We start from the raw sequence: 20,574 nt of genomic DNA, 5'->3' as shown, positions 1-20,574 counted from the left end.
TCGCCAATTGGTCAAATTCTCCCATCATTGGTTTCGCATGGTATGGGCGAGATCGGTATGACACTCCTGTAGTTGCTGCCCAAATGGAATTAAATATTGTACACCAATTGTTTGAAAACTCATACATATGAGCCCGCTGTTATTAACACATTTAACATTTAGTGCTTTATATCTGAGTTCTTTGACTCTTGCGAATTGAATAAAGCCGAGGCATTTCATTAAGGAATATTTATATCGAGATGCGAGTTAGTGCAATTATAAACATTGTATTTGCGTAACCAGAGATACCACGCTTAAGACATCGAATACCACAGATCCAGTCTATCGCGATAGAATTGTCCACAATACAACTTTGCGTGCCCTTGTTGAGATAATCCAGTTGTTTCAGCATTCCGATTTTGACGATAAAAGGATGTTGAAATCTTCGTGAGCAATTATGTAATGTGAAATATGCCGCAAGAAGTATTTTTTGAACAGTTGCAAATACAAAATACGATCTTTTGACGAAAGTGAAAGGCGCGCGCGCGTGTTTCCTTACATGCATGCATGCGTGAATGAATGTATGCATTGAATATGAAAACGATAGTTTTACTTTAAGAAATTTAAGAAAATTCTTTTCTAACTGAAAGGATCATTATTATTTTGAAGGAATCGTGACTTAGCTTAACATATTTGTAAATTTTTATTCTACTTAAAAAAAAATGTTTATATAGATGTAAACAAGTATTTTAGAGTATTAAAATGATTATTTACGAATTTATGGAGTACACTGGAGAAAGATCATTATTTAATACAATTACAATACAAATATAATTCACAAGTAAATATCAGTAATGAGTGAGCTGGGCATATAAATCCGGTGGTTTTTTTTCTTCGTGCAAGATAAGCTAAGCTGGTTGACTCGAGTAATTTTGCCGAGCACATTCCTCGGATTTGTGTATTCTGCTTTACTGACAATACGCTCGATAAAATAGACAAAATATGTAAATGGCTGGAATGGTTAAGAGGCCATTAAAAGAACCGAGATAATCAAACGAACTCGAGGGATTTTTCTCAGCGCACGTCTACGTTGGAAAATCAACAAGACTAAGCCCCTAGGCGACCCCTTGTCTGTGAGCATCTGCCAGCGCTTGCTTCGATTACGTTACACACCTTGATTAATCGTTCGTAGTCTCGGGATGTTCCATTGTCTTTGCGACGGACTCCGGGCTCGCCGTCCCCCCTCGGCCGGCCTCGCTTTTTCTCCTTTTTGCATTCTTAGAAGAGTGTGCTTCTTTTCAGCCGGGCGCACCGGGGCCCTGCTCGGGCGGTTTTCTCGCCGAAAAAAGAAGGCACGACGACGTACAATTATCCCGTGGAATCGTGGAAAGCAACTCGGCCCGCTTGACCTTCTTCCTAGCGCCTACCCCTCCCCTTCGCGGCTTCTCGCCGCACCGACAGCTACCACCGCCACAAGCATCATCGTCCACCCTCGTACTGCCCGACGGATTAACCGAATGGAATTCCGCGCGCCTTTCCACTCCTGCACTCCTGCACTCCTGCACTTTCTGTGACCGTAATTAATATTCCTTTGGTCGGCCTCTTTCTCCCCCGACTTACTGCTCTGCCCTGCTACCAATCCCATCGACTACTACTACTATCTCGACGATGCTCCTAATAAAATTATAGCGACGTTTTAATGTCGCTACGGCATGTAAAACTCTCCGCGACATTAGGGAGGAACTATTCGTCGAACGCAACTCCCGAGTGAAATGGATGGAGGGATGGGGGGAGAGAAAAAAGAGGCCGGCGAACAACTTGGAGCGCAGGCATTTGCAACTTCAAGTCGAGTTCTTACAGCGCGATAGTTGGTTAGTGATCAAGGTCGAGAGAAAGAAAGAAAGAGAATGAAGAGAAGAGAGAAAGAGAGTGTAAAACAGAGAGGGATGTATATATATGCATGTGTTTGTATGTGTGTATACATTACGCGTGTATGCACACGTGCGCGCGTTAATATATATATATATATATATATATATATATATATATGTATGTATGTATGTATATATGTATATATTGTGTCTATGTGTAAGCGCGCAAATGTTTATATGTATAGGCAGACAGGTAGACAGACAGAGAGAAAGAGAGAGAGAGAGAGAGAGAGAGAGAGAGAGAGAGAGAGAAGGGAAAAGGAAGCGGAGATGGAGATAAAGATACGGAGATAGAGAGAAAGGAGAGAGAAATAAAACTTTGACTAGTTGACCAAAAACATAAGCTTATATCTTTTTCCTTTGCTTTTTTCTTGCTTTTTTATCCTTTTATACTATTTTTTAACTTATTTTCTTTCTGTCAAGTTCTTCTGCACCTTATCCGCATTTTAAACCTTATACATTCATAATTAATACTTAAGTAGGTCACTCCAAGTATGTCAATTATAAAATCGATCTTTGTTTTTTTTATGACCCTTCATATTACGTATTCCGAAGCTTTAAACATGAATATTAAACAATGCTGTTAACAAAATTGTTTTCGATATTTTACACAATCAATCACAATCAATTTGAAAACTCGTATTATTACAATGTTCGAATGTTTTTAATATTTAAATGTTTATGACTCGACGACGTGCAAACCAATAATGCACGTTGATTTTTAGTAAATACTATTTGTTAAAGCAGTCGATAGAATGTTAAGTGTGAACTTTTCAAAATAAAATTTTTCACACCGGTTTACTCGATGTTTTATTTAACACGAACTTTGAACACAAATCTGATGATTGATTTTGCATTTTATACACGTACTCGGTGCAAGGAAAAAATGTTAAAATTTATCTGCAGGTAGTTAAGTTTAAGTAATCGAAATTCATTTTTACCTAAATTTATGACTTATAAAGTCACGATTACTACCATAATGTGTAGTTGATTATTTTATAATTCCAACTGCAATTTCGACAATAGTAGATACTGAGCAAATAGTTATTATTCTTCGTATTTTAATCATTGTTCTTTAAAACTTTTATTATAACTAACAAGAAATATATGAATCATGTAATACAAAATTAAGTAAAATTACGAGGACTTTCTTCTAATGCTAAATAATAACTTGCAAAGACTATAACTCATTCTAATGGTTCGTGATTTTTGACATAATTGCTATTTAAGTAAAATATACGAAATATTACAAAGTGCTTCCAGCATTTTTTAACCTAACATTATACTTATATCTCATTAAATCTGTGCTCCGTGCGATTGATCTTATTTCCTTGTAAATCGATATCGAACATTTATTTCGAAAATTAATTCTTGTCATTTTATGATTTATCCTATTCTAAACTTTAAATTTTATATAATTACTTTTTAAAAATTCCATAAAAATATTTTGGTTTTGAAATATTTTATATCGTATAAACACAATTAATATATTAAAAGTAAAAATATTGATGCTAATTTATGATAAAAGTTACTTTTCATGGAAACAATAATATAATTATTAGATTTATTTATACATCTTACATGAAATGAAATAAATTACAACTCTTTATTATCATATGGGATATTCAAATACTTTTTTTTATTATGTATTACCTATTCATATTGTTGAAAATTATTTTTAGTTTCAATTCTGCTTATTTTAAATATACTAAATAAACTATGTTTAAATTGTATTCAAAGATAATAAATTAATTGATAATCGTTAATTAAGATTATATTCCGAGCCATTGCTCATTTAATATACTAATTTTAAAGAATATCATATGATTGGAAGATTAGAAAAGGTAAAGAGAAATTTAGCTAATAATGAAAAGAAATAATATTATTTTAAACTGGCCTTAATACATTCATGACATCCTATTTTCGACCAAAAAAATTTTCAAATTTATGTGAATAATTATAAATCTCTAAATTTTGTTTAATTTCTTATAAATTCATATAAATCAGCCGGTATTCGTGTTTTTATTAGTTAATTATACTTTTAAAAGTATATGTGTATGTCATTCAAATACATTCTATCAACCATAACTCTTAAAAGTTAAGATTTGAATATTAAGAGATCTAATTTATATATTTTTTAAATATTCTACAGTTTGCATTATTTCATTGAAAAGATTTTCTTAATCTTTAGAATGTTATTAATTGAATAAACTGAATATATTTATTTTAATTATTAACAATATTCACATATGTATCAAGAAAGAACATATATTATTTCGTTTAACAAAATAGTTATTCTAAAATAGCTTGATAAATACTATAATTTAGAAATACTTTTCAATGATAATTGGTATTTAATGAAAGTTAGTATATCAAAATCATTTTTATATGTCTTCGATTACTTTTTTCTAAACTTATAAGACATAAAAGATAAAAGTTAATAATATATATTAAACATAAATATACATCGATCATCGAAATCATCTAAAATTGTAATAAGCTTACTATAGTAAATCTATTATAGTGAATGTATTAAAGAAAGAAATTCAATAAAGCACAGAGTATATATACTATTCATATAACTTATATAAGATATTTTTCATATTTTTTAGTTTTTAATTTGTTCCAGTTAGTTATACTATTGGTAAAAGGTTAGTATCTACCTAAATGCTAATTATTATAGAATAATACTATTTTATATAAGTCAAATTTTACTATAAGGTGAATAATTATGCTATTTGAAATCTTACAAAACTTGAAAAATAGAGAATATTCGAAAATTGGGCAATTTGTTGAAGACTAAAAAAATAACCATTGTTGCGAGTTGCGCATGCGTCCAATCGTTACCATTAAAACTACGAAACTACAGACTCACATCGTTAAATATAGTATTTTATGTAATAATGATACATAAAAATTATATGTGATTACATGAGAAATACAGTAATTTCGCGTTATTTACCCTCTACATAATTCATCTTGAGCCTGTAAACAAACGAACTGTGGAGGAAACGCACTTGCGATTAGCTCTTGATAATCCACTGTTTCTTGGAAGCGCCTGCTTCTAGAACATCGAATACGGAGAATTATGGGAGGAAAACTACTATAATTAGTTCGGGTACTTAAATATAAAATGATAAAACCATGGAAAGATTGTGAGGAATAGTTATAATCAATCGTTAGTACACAGATACCAATTTGGTCAAGGGAAGGACAGGCATAATTTTTGGCGTTTTTCAATTAGTAAACACAAAGATTGGAAATATATGGGTATACATATTTATTGATGTTATGTAGTTTTTGAAAATATGCATAGAGTAATGATGTATTTATATAAAATTAAATCATAGGTTATAAACCCATTTTGAATCTATAAGTCTTAATTTTGTAGTATATTTTATTATATAAATCTTTCCTTTTTGATACATAGTCCCTTTTATCGGTATTTATTTATTTATTTCATTGTTTCATGATGTTTTATTTTTATTGCTTCCTTCTCACATTGTTTTTATGGAGATTTTTCAATTTCATTCGAATAATTTGAATAGTTGATTTTTACTTTTATTTAATTATAGCTACATTATAAAGTAAATAAGTTCATTGAAAACATATGAAGCATATTTTGCTAAATTTATTCGGATAAGAAATGGAATACCATTTTTATTCTTATTTAATATTATTTATTGTAACTGAAATGTAAAAATTTGAATTTTAAAAATGTTACATATAATTTTTGTACATAGTAATTTCATACATTGTGATGATCGTAATGATAATAGTTGATGATGATGATTAGGATAATAAAAACTGCAATGTGGATAATAATGAAGATAATGATGATATTTCCAATAATTATAATAATGATAATAATAATAAATGTAATGTGATAGCTTAATATTAAGTTTGGAACTCTGTATCTTTAACAATCTGATAAATTTAATAGAAGAATAATGTATATTTATAATATCATCTATTTAAAAACATGTTTTAACATAAAAATAGGATAAACTAATTCATGATCAACTTTCTATGTTATAAGCATATCGTGAAAAGTATAATAGTTACGTGTCTATTTTCAATTATTACTATAATGTCGAGTAAAAATCAGATGCAAGTGTAGCTTTTTCGTTAATATTTATTTTATTTGCAGAAGTAATGATCCTATTTATATAGGATTAAGGACAAACATACTTAGTACTATAACATTTTCTATCTGATATGAGATTATCGATATGAGATTTGTTTAATATCAGTATATTATCAAATGAATAATCTTATAAAACAGAAACTATGATTTCTTAATTTATACAATTAATGTAACTCTTTTATGATTTGTAATAGATGATTAACAATTATTTATAATTTAGTTTTATAAATTTTTTACATAAAAACAGACATTAATTTTTATTTAAAAATATGTTTATATACATATAACAAGAATCAATTGATCATCATTTGATATATAAACATTTATATTAATTATATATAAAATCAAAATGCATTTTTAAGTGCTAAAATATAATGATGTTATTAATTAATAAAATGTGCGGTTATATACATTATTTAACACTTCAACATGCAAAGTATGTACAAAATTTTATGTATAATTAACATATTGAGATAAATTCTTTTAGATATATTTGATAATACTATGTTTTCCTGCTTTTCATCAGAGTTTACCGATTTTATTAGTTTTTCACTTATTTATTACTATTACTGAATTATCAGTACGCTTTTCATTATAGTATTTAGTAGTATTTTTATAGCAGATCATTAGTATTATTAGTTTTAAGATAAGATATACAAAATTTACGGGAATGAAATTAATACATATAATTTATTTGATACTGCTTTTTAATTTTAATGTCATAATAAGTAATCTATTATTTACATATTTAAACAATCCCAGAAATATTTTTAAAAGATTGAAAGTCTAATTTCTGCTTAAAAAAATTTGATTACAATTTTGACAATGCACTATTCAATTAAAATTAAAAAATTACTTTTATTTTTATTTTTACGTTATTACAGACGAACGTATACAAGCACATATTAATTTAAGTAATTATATAGGTTTACATGTGTCCACATATAATCACATGCGATCATATGTAATTACATGTAACCAGGTATAATCATATGCGATTACATGTAGCTACATATGGTGAATTACAATCATAGATTCATATTAGATTACATATAATTATATATGACCATATACGATAACATATAATTGTATGTAGTCATACTCAACTATTATATGTCTTCATAAATAATAAATACTAAGAGCTATTTTTTACACACCGATAGTTATTAAATAAAATAAATTTATGATTTATATTACACATAATTATAAGATAATTGTAATAAAATTTACTTTTTATATCGACAACTAATTTATACTCAAATGAAATATATTATAAAGATAAAAGATGAAAATTTTAAATAATTAAAAAACATCATTTTCACAATAACAGAAACTTTTTAAATCAAATTTATCAATTTTGAAATTTTATATATATTTAAGTATATGATTATAGCAATATTATAAGACAAATAGTTGTACTTAAATATATGTTAATATATGTACATAATATGTAAAATATCTAAATAAGTATAGATATATCTAAGATTTAATTATTTAATAGAATATATTATAATTGTTCATCATATTTTACTCTATGCTCTTGAATTAGTTCTTTACACTAAACTTACAACTTAAGTTCCATTTCTGGTACACGATTGTAATTATAATATTATTAATATACATGTAAATTTTCCTTAATAAAAAGAAAATCTTCTGTTTTTTAATTGGATGATTATTTATATACTTTAAGAAAAGAATCTCAATATCATTTTATATTACATAAATATTGCAAAATAAAATATTTTAATAAAAAATAAAATCTCTTTAATTTGAAAAATATTTTCTTATATTTATTAAGATATATATATATAACTAATTTATTGAATTATTTATTGAATTATTTTATTTTTCGTTTACATTCTCAAATATGTAAAGATAATTTTCCATGAATAAATATCCACAATAAATATTAAATTATAAATTAAATTATCAAAAAATAATAAATATTAAATTAAAAATTAAAATATAAAAAAGAATAAATATTAAATTATAAATTATATTATAAATTAAATTATAAAAGTGGATAAATATAATATAATAATATAATAATGTAAATATAATAATGTATAAATATAAAATAAATAAATATGTTAAGAATTCGTGGAAAAATCACTTTTTTACACAAGTTTTGTATTGACAGGTTTACATAAAATACAATATATATTTATATATATATATATATATATATATATATATAAACATATTAAAACTACATGCATAATGAATAATATTGAATACGTATTTATTTAAACTTTTTTTACAAAGTCAATAAAATAGTCGTTTAAAATTTTATGCGAAAAATAATTAGTATTTTATAATTAAAAATGAAAGTATTTATTCAATAAATAAATAAAAAATTGTATTTATAGTTAGTTATTTTCCAATGATAAGGAGCATTACATTTGTATGGTTTTTATTTAATAAAGCCCTCGATTCAAGGAATGAATATTAAAATAGATTTATAATAAATAATACAATTAAAATTTATTTGAAGCCAATAAATTTAAAAAAATAAAATTTAATTAAAATGATAAGATATTACTAGGATATTGATTCTTTATTTGATCAACATTTTCAATTTTCTACTTGCGATGTAAATAAAAATTGTAGATAAATGAAAATAAACATATTGAAAGTGATAAAGAGTGTTACGTGTTTTCATCACGTTGTGTACATACTAATAATTGCATCAACAGCACTAGTCTACAAAATGTTGAAAGTTTTGTTTTGTCGCCCAGTTACAGTGCGAACGGAATTTTATAATGTAAACACAGTATTTATCAATCGCGTAACAAGTGTATCGAAAATTGCTCTTTAAATGCATTTTCTGAATTTATAATTACAATAAATGCTACTAAGAAATAGTTTTATTTCATGACAACTATTTTATAAAGATAGTTTTGTAAAAGATTACAAGCACATAGATGTATATTACATGTATGTATATTATTTTATTGTATAATATTTTTAAATAAATAAATATTAAATCAAAACTTTTATAATAAAAAAATAATAATTTACCACGCTTATTTTTTATTAAATTACATATGTGTATGTAAAATTTTTGTTTGGCAAATATTTAAAGATTGCTTTATTACTTTATTATCAATCAATTAATCTAGTGAAAATTAATCTAAAAATTCATTGCTTTAATTTTGAAATATTGTTTTTTACTATTTGAATTTAATTAAGTTATGATTTAAAATTGTCCATTTTAAAATTGTTATCATTTTTCGAGAAATTTGGACTAATGAATTGTTAATAAAGTTTTATAATAAATAATAAATAATAAATATATAGTTAAAACAAAAACAATATTTTTTTCTAATAAATTAATGTTCTTTAGTAAAATCTTCTTTTATATTACAATCACAAGTCGAGATATAACCAAAAAATATTCTTGACCTTTTCATTTTTATACGTAATGGTTGGATCTTTATTTATTATCAGTTATTTTAAATTGACAATATTAAGTATATCCTTAAAAACAAAAAGTAATACTTTTTTGAGTCATATATAAAATATATAGAAATAAGTTCTCCTACAGGAATTAGATAAATTAATGTTTCTTTAAACTGATTTTATAGGCGTAGTACCTAACATTTTAGGAAGTTTTCTTTTGATAAAATTTTATCTTAAATATTTAAATAAATTATATAAATCAATTTAAATTTGTCAATTTTTTCTCTATTTTCAGAGATTTAAGTATAGAATTTTACGTATATTTAAAATAGACAAATTAAGTAAAGCTGAAGTTCATAAATTAAAATAAATATTAGAAACAATAAGTTAATGTATAATAGTAATAATAATAATAATAATAACAACAACAAAAACAACAATAATAATAATAATAATAATAATCATGACGATGATGATGCTATCCTTATTTTTTTACTTTAAGTATTAAAATATAAGATTTTCTTACAATTAAAATCCAAGTTTCTTTTAATATTTTTATTTTATAGTTTTGCAATTTATCTACCGAATATATGTTAAAAAATATCTCTATTTCTACCAAATTTTAATTATTTTAAATATATGTTATTATATTATTATTTGCAAGTACATTAGAAATATTTTCTCTTTAAAAATACCGAAGTTAAGAATATACCAATCATGCAATTCGTAACAATTATATTCTAAAATAACTTGGCAATTAAATTCACAAACATTTTATATTGTATATTCATTAATTGTACATACAGAATTTGTTTGATTCAAGTTTATAAAAAAATAATCAAATGATACCTAATAAAGGTAATTCGTAAAATATATATTAAAACGGTATTGAAGAGAATATATAATGATAATAATATTGATTATAGATTTACGATCTTAATAATCTTTCATTTAAGAAGACACTTGAATTATAAACAACTTTTTTAACATCTGTTGGTATATAATGAAATTTTTAAATAAAGAAAAGCTTTAAAGAGATTAAAATTTTAAGTGTGAAATTCTATACTACTGTATCCTACTTGTAAAAACTACGTTAGTTCAGTTCCACAAAGATATATTATAAAATGGTCTTGTAGACAACCAGCATTTCCTACATACGATCTCCTTCTCTTTGTCTCTTTCAACAGAGTTTGAATTAGCATCTTTGTTTTACAAGTCGGTAATAAATTTTCCTACAGAAGCGATTGGCATTCACAGTTCTATAACACATGGTCTAAGATAACAGTGATGTTGATAAACGAATCGAATAAAAAGCTTTCCGTCTTACAAAAGCATTTATTACAGTAAAACAATATATGTAAGTATACATAGAAATCTGTGACAAAATTCTAATACAATTTTATAAAGCCAATCAGTGTTCTACTTTAAGATATTAAAATAAATAAAATAACTGGCTGTTGCATAAAATCATAATTTTTTCTATAACATCAGTGGTACGTAAGCTTAATGCATGAGAACATGACCCTAGTCATTTGCAATTGTCTGGACTACTCACATTCTTCGTCGAGTTGCCGATCAATGCGAATGATATATCCAAAACTAGGACGATTTACAATTACTCTTTTAACTAATCACTTCCCATAGATATAAAATGAATAAACTCGCTCAATTGCAGTTTCAAATTATTATAAATATCCTAAAAGGTACTTTAAAAATTTGGCAATTGATAAATATTTCGTTATAAACGTATCTTAAAAAGAAATGTTAAGCATAAAAGTTTTAATTTTTACATTTATGAAATGTAAAATATAATTAAATCATTAGTTTTTTACTTTCCACGTGGAAAATTGTTCTATTTATAAATATACTACAAAAAATCAAGGTTTTTTTTTTTCTTAAAAAAGGATTTAACTTGGATCTTTCAAAGATTCATTAGACTATAGTTCCAATAGAATGTATTTTTTTTTAAAAAAAAAATCATCTTCTAAATAAATGTATAGTGAAAAGTACAATTTATCATTTAAATTTTTAACTTTGACTTCTTAGGGTCAAATGTTTAGCTTAGATAAGTAATTCGATCAATTGCTTTGACAGTTCTCACGGATAGTTCTACAAATTATCTATATAACATCTGTTTTTTTAATATCACTGGTAGAATATTGGAATTTTTATCTGTTTTTCTAAACACACTTATTTTTTAAACCACTATAATTGTTCATTATTTTTAAAAAAATAAATACTAACGTTGCCTTCTCTTTAATTGTATTCTTGCATAAAGTATATTTTATGCACACTTATGTATTATTTTATTTGTAAGAGAGCCCGTAAAAATATGACTTGATTAGTGATTCAAGTACAAAAAAGTGTCAGTTAAAATTGAATTACGCTGGACTTTCATTCATAACTTATACTCCACATTGTGGAATAAAAAAGAATCTGTATAATTAATACATTAAGTTCATATAAATGGCTGTATGAAGTAGATATATAAATTAAAATATACACATCGTTGTCTTGTTAATTACCCGTAAACCTGCACAACACTAAACATAGTAATTTGAATAGAAAATTTTAATCTATTATAAGACGTTTGTTTTAGAAATATAAATCATGTCATATTTTTAAACTTGTATAAACTTTTATCAACGTATATTTAACAATCTGCGTGTTTACAAATACAGATAATTTATCAAAAGATATATTTTAAAGGTCAAGAAAACAACTTTAATGATAATAAATTTTCACGTATTTTGTTAATTGTTTTTTTTTTTTTTTTTTTTAATCAAGATAGATAAATTAAATTATAAAATTTAAAAAGTAGAATTAATGAACTTACAAAATCGAATTAATTATTGTTTTCACAGATTTCTTTTTTTCTGGATCGTGTGACTATATTCTATAAAGTTCAAAAACTTATTCATATTGGATAATTAAGATAATTTTTATATATATTTTGTCATTTGTAATATTAAATATACTTTATTTTATTTTAGAAACTTCAATGATTATTTTTATTATTTTATAAACTTAAATTTTATATACGATTCTTAGCTCCTAAAAAATATTGCATGCAATGTTATATTTAAAATTAAGAATAAATTTTATAATCATATTTAATATATAAGGATCAATTCTTATATATAATTCTTAGCTATTCAGAAAAAAAAATGGTATCAATATTATATTTAGAATAAATTTCATAATTACATTTAATACATCCATTCATTTAAATAATTTCGTTATATTTGAATACATTAGATAAAAAGATTATAGAGATTATTTTATTATAATAGAGGAAGCTATTTATATGCGTAAAATATCAACACGATAGTTCAATATTTTCATTAAAATTGTCATAATGGGTTTAATATAAAAATAATACTCAAGTACCTTAAGTAATTAATGCGATTATGTGATTAAGTTGCAATTTGTAATTTTATCCATTGTACGAGTTCAACTAGTATTTTAATTTTTCGCGCTTTTTAATTTTATTTATAAAATAGTAATATTCTTTATAATCGTATTGAATTGATCTAAGTTATTATTAATACATAAAAGTAATTGGTATATGAGACCATAATTAAAAAATAAATAAATATCAATGGAACTGGATTGATGGACTGTTTTCTTCGTCTACAAATAAATTGATGTTTGAACTAATTTATTTTTGTCAATTTCATGGAAAGTTGTATTAAAATCTAATATCTTTTTTTGTAATTATTTATATCTAATAAATTGTCATTTTAGAATAATAATGACATTTCAAACATTTAAAAATTTCTAATTTACAAACTATACATTCTTGAACTGTACCTATCGTATTATTATTTTTATATTATGTATTTTATTAAATCAATAAATCTTATAAAATACATTTATGATAAATTAATAAAGTTCATATTGATTTTATAATTAAATATTATGAAATTAGACTATAAATTTTGTGTTTACTTTAACTTTTATATTTGTCCTTACATTAAATTAGTTATTTTCAAACATTACAAAGCTATTGATTGTTACCAGTATTTAACCAGAAGAGTAATTTATGTATTTTACGTCACATTTATATTTATAAATATGTAAAAGTTAATGTTTGAAATAAAGAAAGAAGGCGAGTCCACAGTTGCTTTCGTTTCTTTATTTTAATTTATTTATGAAAGTGAAGATGTAGTTATGAAACATAAACAAAAATTATATTTAACTTCTTACAATGTGTAATTTTATACATCGGTAACAGAGTTTTCAATTTTCTTATAATTAATTATAACTTTACGATAATATTTAATATTTATGAATAATAGAATTAATATTCTACCTATAATTCATAGTGGCATTATAATTTAAAAAAATATGTAGATATAATGAAGATGAAAACAAATACAGTACTGAATATTATATTTCTCTTTTTCTTTTTTGCCTTGTATTTTTCTTGATTATTTACAAAAATTAATATTTGTAAAAAATTCTGATATATCATTAAGGTGAGTTAATATATTAAGTAAGACACATTATTTTCAGTTGGCCAAGTTCATATGTTCAATATCTTCAATTATAAGTTATATTTTATCATTCATTTATTTTTATTATTTGTATTATTCATTTATTTTATGTACATAATATCTAAATCATATATAATATCTACATAAAAATGTAAATTATTCATATATTTTATTTTCTTCAAAAATATTATTTATGTTCGTTATTTCTATGTTAAATAATTTTTATGAAAATTTATTTTGGATTTAATTATTAAAGTGCAGATATAAATATGATAAATGGAATTTACGTGTTATTATCGTTTTATTTGTAGTTTTTCTGATTTAATATTGATTTATAAGATAAAAAACATTTATTGTTCCTTTAAATACTCTATTGAATTTATATTACATATAATCGGAAATAATAAATGATTATTTTAAAAGGTTAAATATAGTATAATATAAGTACTTTTTCATTATTGAAATTTACATGATATTTTCAAAAGTATTTAGCTCCGACAATGAAGAACCAATCACGTTCAACTCAAGTACATATTTAAAATTTTTTTTTTATTCTTTGTTTCTTTTGAGCAGATCCGATATTCATTATTGCAAATTAAATAATTTCTCAATCTTCCATGCGATTTCGTTAAATAGGAGATTCGTATAATGAGAAATACAATCACCTCCAACATCCCCTTAATGGAGCTTATCCCCATACTAGCATCTTCCGACATTCCCGTAATGGCATATCTCAGTCTGAAGAATAACGAGAAAGGAAACCTTTTTGTTACCCCTTAAGTAATGAGTGCATGAAGATCATTTTTACCAACTAATTAAGTACGACCAAGGTAAAGTGAGCTCGAAAAAGTTGGTAAGTGAAAATAAATTTTTTGTATCATTAAGAATGCATTAAAAAAATTTTAAATTATAGTTTAGGTTCTTTTTTTTAATGACTTCAAAAAAGAAGAAAGTTCCCATTTCAATCCATACTTATTCCCTTTTGCGTCTTCGGCGTAATAAAGCATCAAGTATACAAAATTCTAGATATTATATATCGTAAATAAATCCATTATTTTTAATTAATTATTAGTTGATTAAATAATGAAAATTTTGTAGATAATATAAGTGAACTGTAATCGAGATAAAACTTGCTCAAAATACAAAATATTTAGAAATAAATTGTATTTATGTATAATACAATATTAGAAATATTATATATTTTATTGTACTATAATCAAAAAATTAAATTGTTATCCACGAACCCCAGCGATAACTGTATTTTCGAAATTTTAATTGGAAATATTATTATATTATTTACGTATATAATAATTGGTAAGAATCAATTCTTAAATTAAATAAACTACTTTAAAAAGATAGAATAAATAATAAATTTTTCAGTATCTTTAGTCAATTTGAAATATGTATCGAATACTTGTTGTTAAATTGATTGAAATATATGATAATTTGCATAGCTTTTAAATTCAAGGAACATTAGACTTTCTCGGTCACTTTTGCCATATGTGACCATAACATGTCGTGCAACATAATCACGGAAACTAACGGCCAACCTTTTGATTTTTTCCAACGTATGCAAGCGATTGCAAATTGCTTGTTAAGCTACTGTAAATTGTTGAGTTAGCTTCTAGTGTACCTAAGAAGAATTTTCTTATAAAAGTTTTTACGATTCTTGGTATTCAATTTTTTAACATTTTTGAATTCTGATTGGAAAGATACAACTGATAATTTTCAAATATGTCAAAACACTTTTTACATATTTTATGACTTAAGAACTTTGTCAAGAGTAACTTAAACTACTGCTGCAGACTGAATAGTACATATTTTTAATTAAAAATAGAAAAATAAAAGTTATCTAATGTACTAGCGGTCAGATCTCATTGCATTCGTTAGTCTATTGAGAGATTACATCGTAAAAAGTCTAAATTCTTAAGCGTTGATATCAGTACATTTATAGTAAGGAATAGCGATTGAAAATGTTAATATATACTCAAATTATTAATTATGAGTAACAAAGTTGAATCAATTTATTTATTGAATATCAATGTAATAATTTCTATAACATGTTCATAACTCTGGATGAAATTTAATTATTAACTTACACATATAGTTCGTATAAGAAATAAACATTAATCAATTATGTTCCTACTTAAAAATAATTTTTAACTTTATTTTTTGCCACTTATATGAGTTAGAATTTTTTTCATCGTAATTCTCAAAGCTATTCCCCTTTCGTTCTCATGCATTCTATCATTTTACTAATACTATCTTACTCATACTGTTAAATTAGCATGAATATTATACACCACTATTTTACTGTGTCTAATTCAAACGATAATTTTTTGAAAATTGTTATATACATTAACATTATATATACGTGACATTGTACCATTTAAACCGTATAACTATATGAAAAACTTTAATTTCTAAATTATATCTTCAAAATGCAGTATATAGATTATTTTTATTATTTATAAATTTTATTTCATACATTTTTGGCGAATATATAAAAACTGTATATGTATATACGAATACGCTGAAATTAAACTTATGACTGTATGTACTATTTAGTTTGTTGTATAAGTAATTTTATGAAAAGTTGAAAACTGAAAAACAAAATATAATTCTTGTGTTTCGAAAAAATGATTTTATTAGAAAGTCTTAAAAATTTGTATGAAAGGGGTATGTTTAAAATTATTTATAGTACAAAAATTAATTTATTAATAATCAATAAATAAATATTACACATTAAATGTAATTTATAACTTATAATAATAAATTAATTTAGTTTAATAAAAGTATCCATTTTGTGATTTAACGTAAATGGTACGATAATAACATAGATATCTATAAAACTTCTTTTCATAAATTAAAATACTGTTTTTATTAACGGACATAAAATAATGTAAGACAGTTAGAAAATTAAATTGTACATGCATTCATTTAACAAAAATTTTAATCATATGTAGTACTTGTGTATAAAATATTGAAATTAAATATAAGAACCCTCAACTAAAATTTTGTGCTTCGTTAATATTTTATAATACTCAAATTTAGTTGAGTGTGTAAACAAAACATGATTTTAATATAAAATCTAAGAGTAATTGTTATTATATAGTATAGAAACTATTGCAAAAACATATTTTTGCATTTATCAAGTATTCTTGATATTACATTTATTAGTCCATTAAATATAGTTTTCAAGTTTAGCAACTACTTCATAATAATATGTTTTTGCACAATTTCCATAACTAATAGATACAGTTCATGCGACATTCATTCATATAATAAATTTAAATTTTCTAATTTGGTTACTCATACAGTAATAAATTATAAAAAATAAAAATATATTATTCAATTAAAACATCGTTTTACGAAATTGCTTATCCCAAACATTTAATCCAAGAAATGATAAATAGTAGATATTTTTATAATTGGGCGTATCATCAATTATATCATATTAAATGATAAGTGTATTTCTTCGTTATTTTCGCTTTTAAAAATAAATGTAGCCATCTTCAATATGATTATTTCATAGAATAATTTAATATTTTATACGTATTATTTTATTACTATATAATAAATATGTCTGTGTATATTAAATAGCTTTGATAAGAACTAATATAAAAATTTAAATCGATAACTCCTAAAACTATTTGATTTGAAAAATTAATATAAAATAAAAATAAATATTTTAGTTTATTGTCGTATATGACTGCATATTAAAATATTTTTAAATTAATTTACTTAGTTAATATAACAAATTACAATATTTAAAACATTTCCAGAGTAATTTTGTTAAATTACTTAATTTTATCTTTATTGCATATGTAGTAAAAGCTCGTTAATACACTAAAAATAATATTGCACCAATGTGCTTTATTATTTTAGAAATATAATATTGTATGAAAAATATCATTAGAAAGTTATGAGGAAGTAATTTAAAATAAAAGTTTAGTTGTAATCAATTTTTTTTTTTAACACGTTAATATGTAATAAAAAATGTTTTCAGCCTAGGTTAAATTTCTCATTTATATAATAAATTTAGAAATTTGATATATTTTTGTACTATTTCATAGCTTTTCATATGAAAATATTATTGACATGTCCTGAAAATTAATAAAAAAATTAATTCATAATTCAATAAGAGAAATACGATAGCAATAAAATGTAGACTTGTAGCATTCGCTTAAAAATAATATAAATAAAACTTAATTCTATACTGTGCATCAAATATGCCAACATTCTTTTATAGTACTGGATATGAGAATTAAGAATGAATTAGCTTTATGCAAATTACTCAATCAAAAACATAATTGAAGGTAATATATAGGAGCAATATCTTTTTAATGATCGGCAAAGCCTTTTCCCTAAATTTCTAAATAATTATAAAAGACTATAAATGCATACGTAGGTATAAATGGAGTGTTAATTACAATAAAGCTATGAGAAATTAAATTATGGTGTTCGAGAACTCGTTTATTATAATTTAATTATAACTATAAAAAGATAATATTTTGTACAAAAATACTAAAAAAATTAAGAATACGGTTCATTTTTCAGGGATAAAACAGGAATAATGTATGTTTTGCGTGCGTGCGTGCGTGCGTGCGTGCGTGCGTGCATGTGTGTGCGTGCATGTTTGTGGATTTGCGTGTGAGCTTGTATATACGCATTTATTTAAGTGTGAGAGAGAAAGAAAGAGACAGACATACTCAGAGAAAGAAAAAGATAGAAAGAGAGGGGGGAGGGGGAGGGAGAGGGAGACAGAGACAGAGAGAGAATGAAAGGGACACAGACAAGTAGACAGACAGACAGACAGACAGGCAGACAGATATATATATATATATATATATATATATATATAGAGAGAGAGAGAGAGAGAGAGAGAGAGAGATTATAGTCTGGTGTAATGGAGGAACCAGTTTGCGGGTCAGTGCTCCGCATCACAGAAGAGGAGCTTAAGCTTCATCCAGACGTGCAGACGAAGCTAACAACAAGAGTAACACAGGGATGAGGACTCGTCAAGGAAAAGGGGGAGGGGCCCTGAAGAGAAGGAGAAAAAGAAGAAGGGGAGTGGGCACAGTAAGTAAGAAGCAAGCAGATCCACGCTCCGGGGTGGACGAGAAAATACAGCTCTCCTCGCTTGACCCTTATCCTTCGTTTTTCCCTATTTCTCATTCATCCTCCCTCCCCCTTCGTCATACGTAGTTGACCATTGTCCTATCTTGGAAAGGAATCGCTTGTTACATTGCGGCGTATTCCTGCCGGTACATCGTGTTGTCATCGAGTCGAGCTCGCTGAATAGTTTCATGACTAAGAGAGAGAGAGAGAGAGAGAGAGAGATGGAGTGTGTGAGTGAGTGAGAAGATAAGAAGAGGAAAAGAAAACATAGCTGACAGGCCGAGTACTCGTTGGTTACATCCGTGTATGCATAACTAACGGACAGACCTGGGAATGCAAATAAATGTGCACGATTCCCAACATTTCCACGACTATAACGTGGATGCGCAGCGACGTCGGTGTCCCTTCCTGTTGCGGTTCAATTCGTCAATCAGCTGTGTGCCACGCTGCCCATTCCTATTATCAGCAATCGCCGAAACGCTTAACACACTGATACCGTGTATCCGGGTGTCAACAGATAAGACTTTCATAATAATAATGCCATTTATTGAACTAGTATTGTTCTGCTTTTCTTTCTTTCGGACCCTAACGATTAGAAAGAGGGAGTGAGGGTAAGAAGACTAAGAAACACAGAGATAGAGAGAGAGAGAGAGAGAGAGAGAGAGAGAGAGAAAGAGAGGGAGGTGAAGAGCAAAATTGGGCTGCAATTTGGGCGCAACCTATTCGACGCACGAACGAACGCAACCGATCAGCAGTGCATGCAGACGGCCTTTGGTAAGAGCGAGTGTCGAGTCGAGTACGGGACGATCGGCAGCGATTGCTCGATACTTGAAATAAGACTGATAAAGAGAGAGAGAGAGAGAGAGAGAGAGAGAGAGAGAGGCAGAGAGCAGTCACGCGCACGCGGTATCGCCGGGAAAGCGAGGCTCCCTTCTTTGCCCTTAAATCGGCGCAAGGACGAACGGGTGCTTCGACTGAAAGATACCAGACGACGACTCACTCACCGGTGGCGGGGCGCGCGCGTAGCAGCGCAATCATCAGCGGCAGCAAGAGCGCGCCGGTGGTAGCAGCCCGTGTTCGTACTTCGCTCGTCATCTCATGCGGGCCACGGCGCCAGGCGTCCTCGCGCTTCACATGCCATGCCGCCGTGACATTATCACCAGGTTGCGGGCGCTTTCCACGGCGGGCTGAATGAAACTGCGGGACCGCCGTTCCCACCCCAACTGCCGCCCCCGCCAACGCCGCCGCTGCCACCGCCACCGCCATCAACACCACCACCACTACCGCCATCACCATTACCACCACCACCACCACCGCCACCACCGTCACCGCCTCCGACTACCTCCGACCACCTCCGAACATTCGACAAAGACAGACTGAGAGACTGCAAGAGTAAGCCAAAGAGCAAAAGAAACAGAGGGAGAGATAGAGATAGATATTATATATATATATACAGAGAGAGAGAGAGAGAGAGAGAGAGAGTCTCGTGTGCGTG

The 20,574-nt window shown here is 26.4% G+C and overlaps 1 protein-coding gene across 2 annotated transcripts in view; it reads right to left on the bottom strand.

Moving 5' to 3' along the window:
- Positions 1-20,257, bottom strand: part of LOC105367316 (follistatin-A) — a 29,388-nt gene extending 9,131 nt beyond the window's left edge. The window contains exons 1-2 of one of the 2 annotated variants that reach the window (XM_011505975.1): positions 20,084-20,158; positions 4,873-4,974 (exon numbers count right to left, since the gene is read on the bottom strand). In XM_011505975.1, the coding sequence (XP_011504277.1) occupies positions 4,873-4,888 (16 nt within the window). In that variant the 5' untranslated portion in view covers positions 4,889-4,974; positions 20,084-20,158. Of the gene's footprint in view, positions 1-4,872; positions 4,975-20,083 lie in introns of both variants that reach the window. The other variant, XM_011505974.1, reaches the window with a different exon arrangement.
- Between the last annotated feature and the right edge of the window lie 317 nt (positions 20,258-20,574).

The sequence above is a fragment of the Ceratosolen solmsi genome, unplaced genomic scaffold (assembly GCF_000503995.2).
Source record: "Ceratosolen solmsi marchali unplaced genomic scaffold, CerSol_1.0 scaffold7, whole genome shotgun sequence".
Classification (NCBI taxonomy): Eukaryota; Metazoa; Arthropoda; class Insecta; order Hymenoptera; family Agaonidae; genus Ceratosolen; species Ceratosolen solmsi.
Note: the sequence above shows the minus strand (reverse complement) of the source record. Positions and strands in the feature narration are given on the sequence as shown.